A 20,412-nucleotide genomic window follows, 5' to 3' on the forward strand; every position below is an offset into this window, starting at 1 on the left:
TATCGAATTATCAAAAAAATTATATAACCGGCACATTTCTATGCAACCAACTTCTACTTAGTAGTTTAAAAAAAAAAAAACATCAACTTAGTAGTGAGTCCAACAGCCTCAACTAAAAGGTTTTGGATTTCAATTCTTATAACTTTCATTAATAGCTCATTTGCATTATAAGTGTTATTAGTAGTAAATGGTACTCCTTATAGCGTGGTTTGACTTGGTATAAAGCGACACTCTCTTTTTTGTATGTAAAATAGAGCCAATGATGTTTAAACTTATTATCTCGTACAAGTTAAAATGGCATCTCTTTGAAAATTTAGATGGTAATAATATGGATAGAAAAGAACAAAGGCCATGAGGTATTGGCACAGTGTTTGTGTAATCTATTGTGCACGGACGTCTTATTTGCTTGGAAGTGTATTGTCCAATTTTCATGTGAAAAAATCTTATACGCCGGATTCCCTTTGCAGTTTTGCATAACAACTTGATCTGATATCCTAACTTCCATTAGCAACAGGGAAAGACGAATTGAATGAGCCACTTTAACAAGAAAACTGAAAAAGTTCGAGTCAAGTTGGTTGAAATGAGATGCAGAAACATCAACAATTTGTTAGAAACATGGTAACATTAACAATTTTTAAGGAACAAGTGATCTTCCTCTCTTACATGGGAAACGATACATTCAATGAGGAAGAGCTAATCCAAAAGTTAAATTGTTTTATAATATATTCATTGATAAATATTTGCAATTACCAGCCCATTTATGAAGGAGCCACCAAATTAAAGTTATCAATATTTGTAAAGTCTGGAGACATACAACTTAATCTAAATATCATGTTCCTCGGAAGTGTATTTTTTTTTTTTGCACAATTTCTTTGTTAAAGTATGTCCAAAAAACGTATGCTTACGTGAAAACCATCAACAAACGATTAAGTTTGGGTGTAATTAGTTAGTGTTTAAGGCTAAGAAGATTGACTGTTGTGTGAATAATTACATGTTATGGACTATTTGCTGATTATTCCTAGATTACGAGGCTTGTATGCATTTATAGAATTTATGACTCAAAATGAGATAACATCATGAGAATAGAAAAAGTTTTAATGTACTACTATTATGCAATGGAAAGCATGAAAACACTTTGTTGAAGTTTATCTAAAATTTGAGAGTGATCCAAGAAATGTCAGATTAAATTTATGTGATTATGAATTTACACCTTATATTGAAACATCTATTTTTCCACGTGGCATCATGTTTTATTTGTCATTTTTAGTCCCTACAAAACTTTGAAATTTAGATTTTAGTTTTATAAAATTGCTATCATTCAATTTTAGTCTTTTAGAAATTGTCATTTTTCAATTTTTTTATTCCCTAAACTTTTTTAGTTTTAGTTCCAAATTTTTTTTTTTTACTTTAAAATTTTTAGAATATTTAATCTCTTCTTCATCCACTTTCATCTCACTAATATCATCACACATTATCATTCAAACCATGATTAGAGAAAAATGACAAAAGTGGAAGCAAAACCTGAAAACATAAGATTGGATAAACTTATTTTAAGCTCATTTTTTTTTTACCAAATGGGCTTTCAATTTAAGAGGATTGTGGGCTAGGTGAGTTCATTTTTGGTAACGTGATTCTACTTTCACCTTTGCCATTAATTCCTAATAAGGATTAGGCACGTTTTAAATTTTTGGACCCCCGAACCCAACCATATTCGTTCAATGAGCAATCCTAATATAGTATTACTATTCCCAATTTATTGGCCAAGTGGACTTTTAGTTTAGGTGGATTGCAGGTTCAAAATATTTCAGGTGAATTCAAGTGGATTAGAGTAATGTTTGAGTCATGTGATTTTGTTATTATTCTCTCATAAGTTCGTGGTCGACTTGATTTAATTTTTAGATAAAAAATTATTCAAATCAAATATGAAATAAAATATAATTCAATTTGATTCGATTTAAATATAATATTAAATTCAAACAAATCAAACCGCTTAAAATAAGTGTTTGATCGATAATATGTGATGCTATTAATGAAATGGAAGTGGATGAAAAAGAGATTAGAGATTTTAAAAATGATTAAAATAAGACCAACAAATTAATTAATGACTAAAAACTATTTTTTTTTAGGGACTGAAATCGAAAGATGGCAATATCATCAGGATTAAATCTTAGAAGCCTTATTCTTAAATTCTTCCATTTCTTAATATATGACCTTCGATCATAACTCAATATTCCTGGTAAGATTAAGAATAAGCTACTAAGCCAAGACTACTAAGCTAGGCTAGTTCTTTAAAACATACACGTAAATTTTAGTTAAAATGAGAAAGCCTTATTTCAATAGAAACGAATGAGGATATCATTGTCAAGTTAGTTAGCTAATCAAGGTCATGGACTCATGGCTTATCAGTTTATCATATCGTAAAAACAAAATATACTTTCATCGTCATTTGATGATTAACCGCCATACCAATATTATGACAAACACTTTGATCTCAATGAAAATAGTAACAATTGAAAAATTATTGTTATTGACAATAACATTGTATTTGAGGATACATCATTATGACAAATGACAACACAACAGTATTGAACCCAAGTATTAATTATTTTCTCTCTCTCTAATTAACATCTTATTCTGCTGGACATTATAGGAACTGGAAACTGGATATATGATGCACATAACTCTTTTGCTTAAGTATATAGAAACATCAAATGGTAGATGTATAAAGATCTCACTGAGATGATCCCTTGAGCTTCTTGGCAATGCCTGCAAAGTACTTCCCCTGATGAAAAGCTTGAGCTAATTCTAACTCAGTAGGTTGTCTGGAACCATCCCCAGCATAGGTACCTGCACCATATGGGGATCCACCCTTCACATTCTCCATCTCAAACATACCAGCCCCAAATGTGTAACCAATGGGCACAAAAATCATCCCATGGTGAACAAGCTGAGTAATAGATGTCAACCTGCAGAATTTTAAAATCAAAAACAACTAATGATCACCAGAATACGCGCAAAAAAAAAAAAAAAAAAAGAATTGCTCGAAGCAAAACCAAGTGAGATTTGGTAACTCACGGAGTAGTCTCTTGTCCACCTCCTTGAGAGCCAGTGCTGTAAAAGATTCCTGCAGGCTTTCCAGCTAGTGCCTGTGTGCGCCATAGACCTCCAGTTGCATCCAGGAAAGCTTTGAATTGAGCAGCCATCAGTCCAAATCTTGTGGGGAAACCAAGCAATAAGCCATCAGCCTCAGGTAGCTCATTGGGTGTAATAATTGGTACATCACTCTTTGGAGGTGCTCCCATTTTCCCAAGGACCTCTTGAGGCAGTGTTTCAGGTACCTGTATGAATAAGAACATCATAAATACATAATGAAAATTCCCAGATTGTTCCAAGTTCTAATGGATTGTAGAGCATATACAACTTGGTTAGAAAAGTGCTAGGTGTTAGCAACATATTTTATAACTCATTCTTTTAACCTACTCTTCCTTCACGAGTGAAATTTATCTTAGTCTCATAATAATAAACAGGACTCAATAAATGGGGAAGTGACACATGGGTCCCTTATGAATTTCACCTAATAACAAAGAGTGTGTTAGAAATTACGTTACTATAGCATTTCTTAACTAGGTCAAAGCATCTAAATTCCAAAAGTCATAAAATGGTTTTTTGAACACTTTGATTACTAGAAAGAAGCCAATCTTGGACAGATAGATAAGAAGATAGACATTAAGTAATCTCAAAATGTGAAAGAGAGAGGCTTATAACTCAAAAGACTTGTCATTACAAACCTGCCATAGCTTTGCTTCTACTCCTTCAACAGAAGCAGCTCCTTTTTTAATCTCTTCAGCTAGCTTCTCAACATGTCCGTACATAGAATAGTAACTAAACAGTAAAAAGCAAAGTAAATTTTAATAAGATTCACACCACAACATTATGATAGACAATTAAGTACAACTTCAGAAGGACGTTATCATAGGTCACAAGGTACTAAATTAATAATGAGCCCAAACCAGAAAAGGGTTGAGACACTCTTCTTTTACAAAAAGCACAGACAAAAGAACTCATCAGTAAAAGTTAAATTTTGGGTCAATGATATCACCTGAGCTCAATCAAAATCATCATAACCCAAAACAAGGCGTGATTCACTGATTCATGAAGGATTATTGTACCTACCACTAATGCATCAACAGAGGATTATGGTGGCAATATGCTATCACCAAGGAATAACATTTTAGTACCACCACCAGACAAGACATGATGACATTGACAGATCGTTCTGCATAGTGAGAAGCCATTCAAACAAAGCCTGCCTCGTTTATATTTTCATAAGAAATAATGGAAACGGTTGGGGCCAAAGAAACATTTTTCAAATACTTAAGTTATAACGGAATTTGCAAGCCAAGGAAGAGTCATAAATAATGATGAATGTCAGGACCACACACTCAAACAAAGTGCGTGGGGCTTGCACTCTAGTTTCCATGGATAGATATTTGCCTTTACAACCTTCTTATGAAAAGTTTGGTCGGGAGGGGGGGGTTCACCATCATAGTTTTCTCTGTGCTATTGTTAATTCCCACTTTGAACCTCTCTCCCTTTACCCCCCCCCCCCCCCCCCAAAAAAAGAAAACAAAAATGTCTTCAACATCAAAAGTCTCCTACTTCAGTTGCACACCCTCAAATCCTTCTCAAAGGGAAAAAAAGATTGAGTGCATGTTTGGTTTGTGGTTGGAAATGTTGTGGCGCCCATATAAATGCAAATCCAAAGGACAAAACAAAATGAACGCAAAAGCAAGGGTCCTGATCCATCAGTAAAATGGCATTTGCCTCAAAACAAAATTTTGAAACGGAAAACCAAACATGGCACTGAAGAAATGACCAATCAACAGAGAATAAGAAAAATAGATCTTTGTCAATTTTTCTCCAATTCTCCTTTGGGGCAACATTAATTTATGCTCATGCTCATACAAAAAATTGAGGGTTAAGGATTTCATTTGATTTGATTCTCTAATTTGGCTTGATTGGATTCAAAATAGACACAACAGAAATAAGCTATTCATTACAAAAAGTTAATTGATGACAAACAACAGCACAATCTCCTAAATTGTCCAAGGGGATAAATGAACAGCAGGAAATTCTGGGAACTGTTCTTTATCAACAAAGATAAAATGGATAACTTCAAAAACTAAAAAGGAAAATGACTTAATAAGAAAGACACATAACGCACACTAAAACACAAAGACCCACTTCCCAATTTTCTATTTTTCAGCACTTACTCAAACCAATACCCAATAGACAAACTGGGAAAGCAATCAAATAGCCATAGTCACCGAAAATCATAAACAAAAGAGATAGTAACCCAACAACCAGCGAATAACACAAAACCGAACAACAAAGGTGGGGAAAACAATAATAACAACCCTCGTATCATTCATTCCACATATAAATATGTCTGTTTGGGGGAAAATAAAGCAAAGCACAGATAGTGAAAAGTAAGGGAAGAACAACAAAAAAGAAAAATCGCCCAATGAAATTGGAAGTGCCGTTTGAAACGTGCTTATCAAAGTAGTATCTGATAGAAGAGAGAGGAAGAAAGACTTACACAATGTAAACTTTAGTGGTAGTGGTAGCCATTGAAGGGTGTTTATTGCTCTCTCTGTGTGTCTCTATAGAAAGGAAAACAAGGTGTGTGTGGGTATTGATGCTGGTGGATGAGAACGTTGACAGGGTACCTGTGTTTATTTAGTGCATGCCCCTCAATGACAAGCTGTAAATTAGTGAATGCCCTTCATTTTTTTTTAGTAGTATTTCTTTCTTGATGAGTGACTACAATTTAACAATAAAAAATTTTTGAATTTCATTAATATGCATAGTAAATGAACATTTAATATGATTTTAATTGTTCAGTCTAGGAGTATTGGTTATGGTTAAGGAATTAAAAACAAATATGGGAATATATTTTTTTATTCTGAAAAAAAAATTCTTAACAAATATCCTAAAAAATACTACTTTAACATTTGCCTTAATTGTTTAATCATAGCCTATTGCCTTGTTTTAATGATTTTTTTTTACATAAATATTGATCTAGTCTGTTATAGCTTAAGGATCTATTTGTCATTAAAAAAATTAACAGAATCACTTTTTCTTAAAAAAGTAACTACTATTTTTTTAAAAAAATTAATGTATTTGTTTTAAATTTAAAGTTGAGTCTCGGTCACCCCTTGATCATGGGTTCGAATGACCCTCCCACATACCTTGGGGACGAGCCACCGGGAACTTGGGACCCATTTAACTTTTTTATTTGTTTTAGATTTTTAAATAATAAAAAGCTGAAACAATCTAAGATTTTATTAAAAATATAAAAAAATAGATTATATTAAGTAGTTTTATATTTTTATTTAATCATAAAATGTGTACATAGTAGGTTTATTGATTTTTAAGATTACAAGTTGTTTTGAATTTCTCATAAAATCAAATCAGTTTTTTCTTTTTAAAATTAATAATTTTTATAATTGTGAACAAACATAATTTAGTTTGTTTTTTAGAACTTGTCAAAAAAAAATCACTAGATTATTTTGTACTAGAATCACTTTTTTCATATGTAACAAACTAAACCTAAAACAAAAGTGACTCTGATGTGAAATAATTTAGTGGTTATTTTTTAGAAATTAAAAAAAAAGTATAAATTAAGTTGTATTGTTTACAATCTTAGACTTTTCTTAAAAAAAACTTGTTAACAAGCATAAGATTTAGATGTCCTAACTAAGGAATGAGCAATTAAATAGACTTGTCTGCTTACAAACTGGATATAACAATTTTGGAAAAGAGAGAATTTTGTTGCACACTTTGGAAGGATGTCTCCAACTTCATTATTCTAGAACTTCCTTGAGATGATGTTGTCTCTATAATGATATTTGTGTTGGAACCCAAAGCCAACCAGTCAAGAGCAAAATGGATTGCCCTTGCTTCTGCCTCCAAAGGTAATGGAATGCCTAAGAACCATGAAGTCAGTGGCGGAGCCAGAAAAATTATAAAGCCTGGGCAAAAATTTAAAGATAGCAAATTCACATGGTATATAATATGTAAATAGTAATCAATCAAAATAAAAGAGACTCGTCATTTTGTCAACAAAAATATAGTTTAAAATAAAAGAGATAAACATAATCTTACAATAGCGGGTTAAATAAAATTACGAGGCAAGTGTCCTTTCCGAGACTTCTTTGCGGTAAATGTTCGAATAATATCAATATCATCAAGTGACTTGAATATCTCCCGCTCGGTGTAACATACCATCAAGTCATTGAACCACACATCGTTGATCTTATTGCGCAATTTAGACTTGATAATCTTCATTGCTGAAAAAGCTCTTTCAACGGATGCTGTCGACACCGGCAATATCAAAGCTAGCTCAATAAGTTTATAAACCAATGGAAATACCAAATGTTTCTCAATTTGAACCATCTTCATAGCCAAACTTTGAACATCTTCACAAGTGGAAAAAGAAGCATTTCTTCTCACTTGAAGCACATAAGTTTCAAGTTGATCCCTAATTGTTCCTCGGTCATCATCAGAAAAGTCTGCATGATAAATATCAGCAAGACGAGCAAGCTTATCAACATCAAACTTGGAGAAAGAGTTCTTGGGGTCAAGACATGAGAAACAATCAAGTATAATGTTACTTCCTTCACTAAAGCGGTGATCCATCTCCACACATATTTTATCAATAGCAACATAAAAAATCTCTGCACGGTAATGATGAAGATTAGTGATAGTCCTCCCTTCTGCTCTTGAACGACCCCGAACTGGTATTTCGTCATCCATATTTGGTACCAGAATACTTTTAGCAACACAAAATCCTTGGACATCGGCAAAAAAATTATTCCAGCCACTCTCTCTCATTGTGCCCAACCGAGCTTTGACAACATCAACTAATTCCATGGCATTCACAATATTAAGATCTTTTCTTTGCAATATATTTGAAAGCTCGTTTGTGATACCAAACAACTTTAACATTAACCTCAAAATAAAAGCAAATTTAAAGCTCTCCATTTTTTCTATCAAACCTGCTGCTTGAGATGGTCCACGTCCATCTTCATCAACCATACTAAGCACCTTTAACACGGAGGACCACATTTGATCCAAACGAAGCAATGTAGTATGATGTGAACCCCATCTAGTATCCCCGGGTCTAGTGAGACTAGATGATTGGTGTAAGCCCCTTCCTCTAGATATCTCACCACTCTCAAGTTTATTTAAAATATCTTTGTGTTGTGCCTCTGTCAAAGCATCCCTCCTCTTACAAGATGCACTTGTTGTATTCACAATCAAGGTGATGTACTCAAAGAAATCATGAATAGATGAGCAACTACTAGTAACAGACACAACAACCAATTGCAAACGGTGAGCATAACAATGGACATAGAAAGCATAAGGATTTTCATCTAGAATTTTTCTTTGCAAACCATTAAATTCACCTCTCATATTTGAAGCTCCATCATATCCTTGCCCTCGTATCCTTGAAATAGATAATGTGTACTTATCAAGAATACCATAAAGAGCATCCTTTAATGACTTAGATGAAGTATCTGTGACATGATGTAGAGCAATAAATCGTTCCACAACATTCCCTTTGTCATTCAAAAACCTAAAACAAATTCAACCAGTTTACTTGGCGGCATAGAGAATAATAGGTAATGAAAATTGGAAATTGGAAAATACAACTACTAACCTCAACATCACCGCCATTTGCTCTTTGACGGATATATCACGTGACTCGTCAATAAGCACGGAGAATTGTCTATCACCAAGCTCTTCCATAATCACCTTGGTAACTTCATGTGCACAACACGTTGCAAGCTCCTTTTGAATGTCACCGCAAGTCATTGTGCAATTTTTTCCACCACGGTCAAAAGCATCCCTCACTTGTTCATTCTGAGATTTTACCCAATCTACCATCTCTCTAAAATTGCCCTTATTTAGTGAAGTAGAGGATTCATCATGGCCACGGAAAGCCATGCCTTGTGCTATGAGATATCTTGAACAATCTAAAGAACAAGTCAAACGAATCTTATACAATTCTTCTGATTCCTTGGTTGCTTTAGCAAACTTACTTGTCACACTTTGTCTTTGATTATTATAATCATCGTAGTGCTTGACACATGAGTTGTGCAAACTATTATGACTACCAACATGATCTTTCAAGCCTTGAGATGCATGCTTCCAATCTCTATATCCGCTTTTAGTGAAGACTTCAAAACCAAAGTGTTCGGCCCTCCCGGGTTGCTTAAAGAGAAAGCAATAAAAACAATAAGCTGCATCCTTGATCTCACTGTATTCTAACCATGTGTAATTCTTATACCATGATTTACTAAATGCTCTAGAAACACTTCGAAATGGAGTACGAGGAAAGCTTGGCAAATGTGGTTGCATTGGACCCTTCAATATATATGCCCTCCTCACTTGATCTTGAATATCTGGAGCATACTCATTAATTTGTTTCCTATGACCTGGATCACGCACAATCTCATTTGGGTTAAACTCATTAACCACATTAGGTGGCGGTTCTAATTCGGCTTCTTGTTGTACAACATTCACATTCTCAATACTTGCTCTATCAACCAAAAATCTCCTCATCTCTGAAATTAAATGATCTTAAGTTCATACTCAATTAACAATTAAAATCATAAGAATCAAAATTTAAATAAGAATAGTTTTTCAAAATAAAAGTAATCTCTTATGATTTATAAAGAGTAGGAACAAGCATTATATTATATTCAATTAAACACCATTATAGAAACTAATAAAATTAGATAACCAAAAGAAACCTTTATTGTAGATAATTTATCTATCAATAAACAAATTTACAAGTGGTATGATTCCACTGTAAAAGATCTTTTTACTGCTATTATAAATAATACTATATGCTTATAATATTACTAGATACACACTTTAGTTTGACTTATCAATAAAACTTTTATAACCAATGAATCTTGCTGTGTAGTAGCTTAATCTGACACTTAGCAGCACACAAAATGACAAAATATATTATAAAGTAAATATTTTTTATAATGAAATTTATTGAAGTTATCAGTATGATACAATATTATAATCTCACCATATGAGATTTTAGATAAACTTGAAAAATATGGGACCCATTTTCACAATGTTAGTACTTCTATATAACATAAAATATTTAACCTTTCAAAGACAAACCCAAATTTTTCTTCTTTTCTGTGTCTGCTACTACTAGGCGTGCAAATAAACCCAAATTTTTCTTCTTCTTCTTCTCTGCTACCTTTGTGTTAATTGTTTCAATTTAAAACCACAATCAGTTGAAATTAAACAATTACTAACCGAAAAAAAGGGGAAGGCGGTAGTCGGAAAAGAACCAGTAGGTGTCGATGGCGGAAGCTTTAAGGTTTCTACAGTGTTGCTGCGGTGACGAAGCTTTACTTCTTTTGTTTCTGTTACCTATATTTTTGCCCTTTTAATTTTTAACTCTTACAATTGTTTTGTCCTTTCAATTTCTTGCCCTTTCTTTAATATTTTTCTTTTAATTTTTACCTTTTTTTTTTTACCAAATGAATTTGGGCCAGAGCCTGGGCAATTGCCCAGGGTAGCCGGGCCTTGAAACCGCCTATGCATGAAGTCATAGGGGTTAGGAAGTTGCCATTGTTGTCCCGAATACAAACTGATGTACCATACTTCCTTTCTTCCTAGGAATATCTTTATTATTCTTTGAGGCATCTTGAGCTTCCATAACAGCATCCAATCTCCATTCTCCCTGAGATGAGAGTTATCAATCACATTTTCCATGATATGAAAATAAGCTGACTTTACAGAATAGCATTCATCCCTGCTGAAACTCCATTGAAGCTTAGTGATGTTGACCAAACTACTCAGTGTTAAATTTTCCAATCCTTCAATAACAGGGGTTGCAATATATGGACTGTTAGAGACTCGCAACCAAGGATCCCACCAAACATTGGTATTATACATTTCCATCTCCCAGTCTACATCTTTTGCCTTCTTTGACTATTGCCCGGCCAAGTATTGCTTGGGTTATGACCAACTGATGAACCCAAGAAATCTCCCTTTGGATGATATTTTGTCTTGAACACATGAGAAACTAGTTTCCAACCTTGTTTCCCTAACATAGCCAGATTAAAAGCATCAAGATGTTTGAAACTCATACCTCCATCTTCCTTTCTAACAGTTAATCGGTCCTAACTGAGCCAATTGATTCCTCTCACTGAATTTCTATTGCTTCCCTACTAGAAAGAGTTCATCATTTTCTGAATTTCATCATGGAGATTTATTAGTAGAAGGAAAACACTCATACAGTAAGATGAGATGGCCTGTGCAATAGATTTGATAAAAATCTCCCTCCCTGCTTTAGAAAGATGCTTCCTAGACCATTGTTGAATCTTCCTCCAAATTGTATCTCTTAGGTAGCCAAAGACAGATTTCTTCTTTCTACCAATCATAGAAGACATACCTAGATATTTACCGATTTCAAGGCACTCAGTGACACCCAGAGTTTCTGAAATTTCCTCCTTAGTCTACTCATTGGTGTTTTTGCTAAAATATATCTCAAACTTTTGAAGATTAATAGATAGGCTTGAGGAGTATTCAAAGTCACTAAAAAAAATTTGTAAAGTGTATGCTTCATTCATTGTTGTCCTACAAAACAAAAAACAATCATCAACAAAAAATAAGTGTGTGAGGAGAGAGGCTCATCTACACACATTGATGCCATGAAGTTCTCCCTTTCTCTCAAACTTTTTTTAGGAGTGATGTGAGACCCTCTATACATAAAATAAAAGGCAGGTTGTCTAAGACCTCTCCATTTAGAAAGACATTGAAATACACAGAATTCACACACGTCATTATTAAGATATCCATCTGTTGTCGAAACCCAATTTAAGAAAAATGGCCTGCAGATATCTCCAGTCAACCTTATCAAACGCCTTGTTGATATCAATTTTTAGAGCAAACTCACCCTTTTTACCTCTCACTTTACACTTCATGTGATAGATGGTTTTAATAGCAACCAGAACATTATCAAGGATAGATCTACCTTAAACAAAAGCATATTGCTCTTTTGAGATGCACTTTGGGAGGACACGTCTCAAGTTTGGGAATCAAAACAGTATTTGTATTATTCAGCTTTTGAGGGAAGAAACCTTGATGCAGTTAGGCTACAATTCATCCCTAGTACTCTTGAAATCATGTAAACAGCTAGGGTCAGGATTATGCCTTAAAAGCTCCAATTTCTGCTTGCAACTTTTATATCCTCTTTGAAACAAATGTATACGATGCCGCCAAGCCAATAAATCATTCGAACATGTGTGGATTTTTTAGAGGAAATCAAAAGAGGAATCACGAGCCTAACCATCCTTCACAACAGAGTCAAGATCTTTCTCATCAAGCCAACAATTTTCAAACCGAAATTTCCTTCTCGGTTTATCACGACATAATAGACATAAAATAATGGGAGAATTCAAAAACTCCATTAAGAGAGTTCAAAAGATAACAATTTGGAAAAATGTTGAGCCAATCTTGTCTTGCTAATGCCCTACCTAGCTTCTCCTCCCCTGCATCAATAGGATAGCCTAGGAGCGGGATGTCAACAAGGTTTGTATCAGCAATGACATCTCAAAAACACTTAAAAAGCCAAGAGGGTGATCTATACAACCCTTTTTATAATCAACCGAAATAAGATCATTAAAATCTCCAACTATGCACCATGGGATAATGGTATCATGAGCAAGGGTTCGAAGAAGATCCCAGAAGTCTCTTCGTCTAATCCTGTTGGGATATTAGTGATTGTGACTATTAAACTATCAACATATATATATCATAAAAAGTTAAATAATTATTTAAAAAATATGCAATTATTTTAGGACGACTCGTTCAGTAAAAAATATATTTCTGACACATTATTAGTGCCAAGATGTTTACTTTGCCAGCTAATTAAAAATCACTTAAATAATTTTTAAAATAATTATTACACATTTTATAATACATAACAATTTTAGATTAATATAAAAACTTGATTAAATTGTTTATATATTAATTGTGTAAAATATTTTTATGCTAACATCTAATCACAAACTAATATATATATATATATATATATATATATATATATATATAATAAATGATTGACTTTTAAATTGACTAACTTTAAATACCATACTAATAATATTCTTTTTATAAATTAATAGTGTCAAATTTATTTATATTAATCTATAAATATATATTATTTATCATCTATCATCTATCATTATATAAAAACCATCATTCAGTCACCATTTTCTCATTTAAGGCGTCACTTTGTGATGCATTGGACTCACTTTTTTCTTCATTTTTCTCTCCAAATCACCTACTCTCTTTTACTTCTTTTTGCTTCTTTTTTTTCATTCATTGTGCAAAACACTAGATTCTCCTCTAGTAGTATACAAAAATAAACTCTAAAATGCATTTTAATTAACTTCTTTAAAAAAACATCAAACTTAATTTTTAGTCTTATTCATTTCATGCCATTGGGAGGGTGATCAATGCAAGATTTGATATCAAAAGGATAATTAATGAAGCAAACCAAATTTGACATCCTCTTTCCCAACAAATGCTAACAATCTATAAAATTAATTAACGGCATGTCCTCCTTCTCATCATATCTAAGAGAGTACTATTGCTAGCTTGCTCCGAGGAGAAAGAATGAGTCTTCTCATATGTTCCTTTCACGTCTTTTGTGTTTCGTTTTTTTCCCCTTTACTCTAATTTCTAGATGGTGGATGGACCATTGAACGTTCTACGGTTCTACTCTGCAATCATCGCCCCCGAATGTCTTTTGATTGGTTTTCAATTCATCATTGGCCTTTGAGGAAATAGAACTATAGAAGCTTTAATTTCTTCATCATGTCTCCATAGTTCATGACATTGCATTCTCATCTCTATATAGTTTTATTATCCAAAAATAGCTCATGGTTGGAGAGATATAGGCTGTGTTTTTTAAGGATATCAACAAAGAACCAGCCCCCCCTTAGACGTTAAAGTTACCCAAAACAATAAGCAAAAACGTCTCAATGCGAAAATAGTGTTGCTTGTTGCTCAAAGTTTTGTAAATCCCAGCCGATCAGCATTTTGTGCAGGCTATCCTTGTTTTTATTTAGACATCTGAAATTGATAACAATAACTAGAATAAAATATCAATTTGAATAGAGAAACAATGCTATTAGAACTCGTTTGATTTTCAAGATGTGACTAGATATTATTGGATAGCAATACGATAAAATCTCCAAGTAGCTAAAGTTAGTCTATGTAGTATCGTAATTGTGTTTGGTCCTTAAAAAAATTCATTTCATATTTGATCTTTCACTTTTTATTTTTTGATTGACCAATGTCGATTTTTTGTTAATCTGTCGTTATTTTTTTAATAAAAATCATTTACTTGACACTAACATGTTAATATAGCAATTCAATACATATTTTAATATGGCATTAACTCATTTGTTCACATAGCTATGACATGTTAACTTGATACTAAAAAACAAAATATAGTTATGATACTTTAAAAATTAAGGTGACATTTGGTTTAAGTGTTTATTTTTTTTTTTCAAATTTTTAAGATTTATAAAACATGTATGAAGAAGATAATATTCTAAGATACTATCGTGTTTTCACTTATCCAAAAAAAAAAAACAAAAAAATTGATTTATTATTTTTATTTTTGGGTTTATTTTTTAAAATATTTTTAGAGAAAATGTTTTCTAAATTTTAAGCAAACATATTTTTACTCTTATTTTCTGTTTTCTTTAAAAATAAAAACAGAAAACACTAGTGTCATCTATAATTGGGGTGTTGTTGTGATCAAAATTGCACACTTAATTTTGTCTGCAATTTTTGTTTATTTTTAGGCTAAATTATAATTTTGGTCTCCCTATAATTTCAAATCTCATTTTGATTTTCTTATTTTTAAATTAAGACATTAAGTTTTCCTATTTTTCACAATAAGTAATTTGGTTCATTAGTCAAGTAGTCGTTAGCTGAGATGGTAGGAGTTGAACTCATCATCTTTCATTTAAAGATAAAATAATAAATCACTAAGACACTTGTTTTGTTTAGTTAATTTTATAAATACTATTTTATATGTATTATTAGTCAACAGTTATTAATTATTTTGAATTACAATATTTTATAAATTAAAATAAAATATTTAATATATATATATATAATATTAACTTTTATATGTATTTATTTTTATCATAAAATTTTATTTTAATATAAATTAATACATTATTATATATAAAAAAATTGTTCTTATTTTATTATAATTTTTTAAAAAAATTACATGAACTAATACATAGGTTATTTTAAAAGAATTATTTTACGTAATTTATAAAAATACGTAAATTTAAAATAATTTTTAAATAATCTAGAAAATAAAAAAAATATTACTTTTAATAATTAAAAAAAATTAGTATTTATATATAAAAATAAATTTACATATTTTTTTAAAAATTACATAAAATAATTTATATAAATAATTTACATATTAATTTATGTAATTTTCTCGATTTATATAATTGGTAATAAAAAAACTTATTTACTAAATTATATTTTACAGTTAAAAAGAAAATATTAACATGTAAGTTTTCTAAAAAAATAAATATTAAAATTTTATTAATTTATATAATTAGAGTAAAAATAATATGTATATTAAAATCAATTTATAAAATAATTTATATATTAATTTATTAAGTTTAATTATAATTGCTAAAATTAAAATAAAAACATGTAAACTATCCAAAATAAAGTATATAAAATAAAAGTTAAAAAAATTATATATTGAATATTTTTTAATTTATAAATTTTTATAATTAAAAAAATAATAACTTTTAACTAATAATACATACAAAATAGTATTTATAAAATTAATTAATCAAAACAAGTTATTACCTTATCTTTGAATGAGTTCAACATAAATCAAGATATTTTTTTTATTTTTCATTTTATTTAGTCCCTTGCTACATAAGTATTATGTTATTTTTCACCTTATTTAACCCCTTATCACATAAGTATCATGTTAACAATCTATTAAAACACTAACTGGTGTAAGGACCAAAATTATTATTATAAAAAATAAGAAAATTAAATCTCTTGATTTAAAATTCGGAAAACCAAAATCACAAATTTAAAATTACAAGAGATCCCAAAATTACAATTTAACCTTATTTTTATTCTATTTTATCTTATATATTTTTATTCATTTTTTAAAATGATCAAAGTAAGAATTTTAAAAATAAAAGCAATGTTCATGAATAAATAAATAAATAAGTAATAAAAAAAGAAAGTAGAGAATACATAACCATCCAAGGCAAATAGGCCAATAAAACTAAAAATTGAGCTATTACTAATGAAGACTAGCCTGAATATCCCGAAGATAATTTAAAGGAGATTGCCCTTCTTGTTCGGCATGTTCAAAATATTCTTCAAGAGTTCTTTTAAGAGAGCAATGTTAGTGTTTGCTTATTCTTTGTACCTTTACTTAACATAAACAATTTTTGGGCGTGAGTGATACAAATGTTTTTTTCATGATAAACAATGGTGTACTAGTATATGCAACTTTTTGCAAGTGAACGATACTAGGAGTTGGTTCCTCATTCCTTCGATGGATTGCGATTTTATGCCTTAATTCTTGACTGCTATAGAGTAGTACACATCATATGAGTCCATGATTGGGTCCTAGATCAACCTAAAGAAGTTAGCCCAAAAGAATCAACCACAAGTTTGGCTATAAATCTTGGTCCAAAGATCAGTCCTAAAATTTAGCCTAAAGGAATCTAAGAGTACAAAAATATAATCAAATGTTTATTACTAGATATTAGATAACATACCAATAAATATTCAATTCATGTGAAATTTAGCATGCATAATTAAAATAATAATAAAAAATTAGTTAATGGTTGAATTGATGAAATTCCTATCTTATGAAATTTTATTAACTCATGTAAATATAAAAATTTAAAACCTAAAATATCAATTCAACCTCATTCAACTAACCAATTAAGATTGGTCTAGCAGTAAGAGGATGAGACTTGGGATAGATGTATAAAGTCTTAAGTTTGATGTCATTGCAATCATTGTACATTGGAAAAAAAAAAATCAACCTGGTTCAACTAAATTTGCAGTTCCACCAAACGTAATATTGTGGTCGATGCATCCCAATTCTCTGCTCACGGACATATATGAAGGACTCTTTTGAAACTATGAATGATTATATTTTGATAATAAAAAATTTTAAATATTTAATTAATATTTTTTATTATATTATATCATCAATTAAATTAATTATTTATCTCTTTTTTTCTTTTTCTTTTAAGTTATAGACAATTTAAAATTATTGAAGAATTTTTTAAAAAACTATTCCTAACGAACTATTGGAGATTTTAGCCCGCAATCCTAGGAAGTTGATGACAATAACTAAAGTGATATGTAAATGAATGTATTTTTAGCCATACCCAATATGCATATTTATGACAGGTCAATTTAATTAAAGCAATGGTCGTTCTCAACTCTACTATTTTAAGTTCAATAAAAACAGCTTAACATGAAATTTGCTACAATAACAAGTTACTTCTAATGGTCACCAGACTTAGTAAAATTAGTTGAAAAATTAATTAGAAACTGAAAAGTTAGTTAAAAGTTAAAAGTTAAAAGTTAAAAAATTAATTTGTTAAATTAAAGTGTTTGGTAAAATTAATTATTGAAGTAGTTAAAAAATATATAATAACATAAAAAATATTAAAATCATAATTTACTTAAAAAAGATAACTAGAAATTTATGTTTTAGAAAAATATTATAAACTAATAAAAAAATTATTTATCAAATAATCAAACAAGTTTTTCGACTAATAATAAAAATTAAAATTAGTTAAAACATCTTACGATACCAGTTCTTTATAAACAAATTAATATTACGTCATTATTAATATTCCCTAGTGCCGCGTTGATGCTGGAAAAAAAAAAAAAAAAACTAGTTACCGCGTTGATATTTAATACTAGTAGAAGAAATAATGAACATCTCATGACAAGAAATGCTAGTAATAATATTCTTTTATTGGTAATTTATAAAATTAATCTTAATATTAGTATGAGTTTAATGGTCATGGATACATGTAAAACAATTTTTAGAGTATCATTTAATTGTAAATTACTGTTTATATTATTTTAAATTAATTATTTTAAAAGTCAATCAATTTAACATAAAACTTTTATTCTATCAATGAATAATCTTTTTTAGAAAAAAATAATTAATATTATATTGTAAAACTAACATAACACTTATTTTAAAATATATTTTTTTCAAATATGATACATATTTTTAAACGAAGAAAGTAACATGTTCTTTTAAATTTTGTTCCGTAGTATTAACAGAAATTTATTAAAAACTACAATTTTTTTTATAGATCGCGCTTCTTATTTTTTATTTATTACGTTGATATCACTTCTCTCTTCTGAAAAAAATAAATATACTCATTTAACAAATAATAAGTTGATAAAGCTTATAAACTAGACAAATAAACTATAAATATATACACACATTATAAACTATAAGCTCGTGTGTGCAAATAAATACACAAATCGTTTATTCAAGCAAGACCTGAATAATAATTTTCTAATCGGGGAAGCATCTGAGAAGTGACAATCATAATCCTGCTGAGAAGCTGAAACAACTCTTTAAATATAGAATTTTTTATTAACACGTTTTTATGTTCCCAATATAAAACAAAATCCAAGTCAATTTTGGCCCCTAAGAGGCTGAGACGACTTTTTTTAATATAAGAATAAAGAATAATTCCATAAACACTCGTTGCCTTGTCCTTTAGGGAATCGTTTTAAAGAAAAAAGAAAGAAAGAAAACTCGGAAACAAAGATAAAAAAAAAAAGAAGAAAAAAAAGAGACAGAAGGATATGAAAAGAATCAAGATATCTAGAAAGCTATCAAATGCCAGAAAGAAGTGTGTTGACCAAACCAATCTTGTGAATTGTGATAGATGAATCTACATCAAAATATCAAATACAGTTTAATAATTACATAATGTAATACATACCACTACAGTAAAACTCTTATAAAGTGAATAAAAAAAATAGCTGAGAATCTTATGCTCTGTAATCTTAACAAACAAATGCACTAAATTCTGTATCAATATTGTCGACCACACGGACATTAAACAACCTCTAGTAAGGACCTCGGCAAAACTTTGGAAGTCAAACCAAATTACCAGCCAAATGCTTTGCTATCTACTGCAAAACCAAACAAAGTAGCAACTTGCCAGGCTTTATCTAGTGAAGTTTAACCATTTGGCAACCTCCTTAAACAAGACAAAGAAGCCCGCATAGGTGTAGTATTTTATACGTGGGGAAATCAAAGAAACAATTTATGATGCAATTTTCTATTAAATCGGACAACCAAACTTCAAGAGCAAGATGAGATGCATATTGGCATATCACAGAGAATATCTCACTATTTTAAACCACAAGGCAGATAACACCTGCATAAGATATATCCTGAGCACATCCTCAATCTTTAGTTAGAATCTCTGAGAAACTTTAACAATATCACAATCTAAAGAGAATTTACACTTAATTAGAGTGGACAGAAGTCTTTCTACTAGACATGGACTGTATACTCGTAATTAGAACTAAAATTAACGACATGGCATGGGTACAAACCACTGAAACCCAGGCCAGTGTACTCAATTGCCGAAAAAATGTTTGTAGTACTAATATATGATAGGAAGTAATTTTTTGTTGCAATGCCAGAATAAGTTGTGCAAGGACCAATTATTAATAACTCTTCCCTTACTACAAGACCAAAGATTTTATTAGTGGATAAAAGCAATTATATTACAGGGATGAAGTTCTCTCTATGCTACATGCTGACCACTATCCAAATACTTAAATATGCATAAAGCAGTACTACTGATCACATGATGCAGGGTCCTTACCCAATTTGTCAGCATATCTTGTAAAGAATTTAGCAAAATGCAGAAAATATTTTGGAATTTGGACTAAACCATCAGACCCCTAACATTTTAAGTAGCTACCTCATTTTGAGAGTAAACAGTCAATAAGTGTTCCATAAAAGTCACAACCCTAACAGTAACACAAAAGCCTAATATTAAAGTTTTAAAAAAAAAACAAAGGATGGGAGGGGTAGAAGAAGTGAATCCCTAATTATGGATGCCTATCTTGAAAACACTCAGCATTGCATTCTTAAATATCATAGACATCGATGTACAATGAAGATTGATAGAAAATTGAAGTAAAATGACCACCAGAGTGTAGAATCATCTAAACTTAAATCACAAGTTTGAACTTTGAAGTACTTATACAACCAGGGTATTT

General features: G+C 30.6%; 2 protein-coding genes across 2 annotated transcripts; both read right to left on the reverse strand.

The window, feature by feature from the left end:
- Window positions 1–2,397: 2,397 nt before the first annotated feature.
- LOC100805113 (flavoprotein wrbA-like) lies at window positions 2,398–5,749 on the reverse strand. The gene is made up of 4 exons (NM_001254672.3): window positions 5,600–5,749; window positions 3,789–3,882; window positions 3,076–3,338; window positions 2,398–2,966 (listed from the first exon to the last, which is right to left on the reverse strand). Exons 1-4 carry the CDS (start codon window positions 5,629–5,631, stop codon window positions 2,732–2,734), a joined length of 624 nt encoding a protein of 207 aa, NP_001241601.1. The 5' UTR covers window positions 5,632–5,749; the 3' UTR covers window positions 2,398–2,731.
- A 1,335-nt stretch (window positions 5,750–7,084) lies between these two features.
- LOC102664950 (zinc finger MYM-type protein 1) lies at window positions 7,085–9,630 on the reverse strand. The gene is made up of 2 exons (XM_006583728.4): window positions 8,726–9,630; window positions 7,085–8,641 (listed from the first exon to the last, which is right to left on the reverse strand). Exons 1-2 carry the CDS (start codon window positions 9,628–9,630, stop codon window positions 7,177–7,179), a joined length of 2,370 nt encoding a protein of 789 aa, XP_006583791.1. The 3' UTR covers window positions 7,085–7,176.
- Window positions 9,631–20,412: the final 10,782 nt, after the last annotated feature.

This window comes from Glycine max, chromosome 7 (genome assembly GCF_000004515.6).
Source record: "Glycine max cultivar Williams 82 chromosome 7, Glycine_max_v4.0, whole genome shotgun sequence".
In the NCBI taxonomy this organism is placed as follows: Eukaryota; Viridiplantae; Streptophyta; class Magnoliopsida; order Fabales; family Fabaceae; genus Glycine; species Glycine max.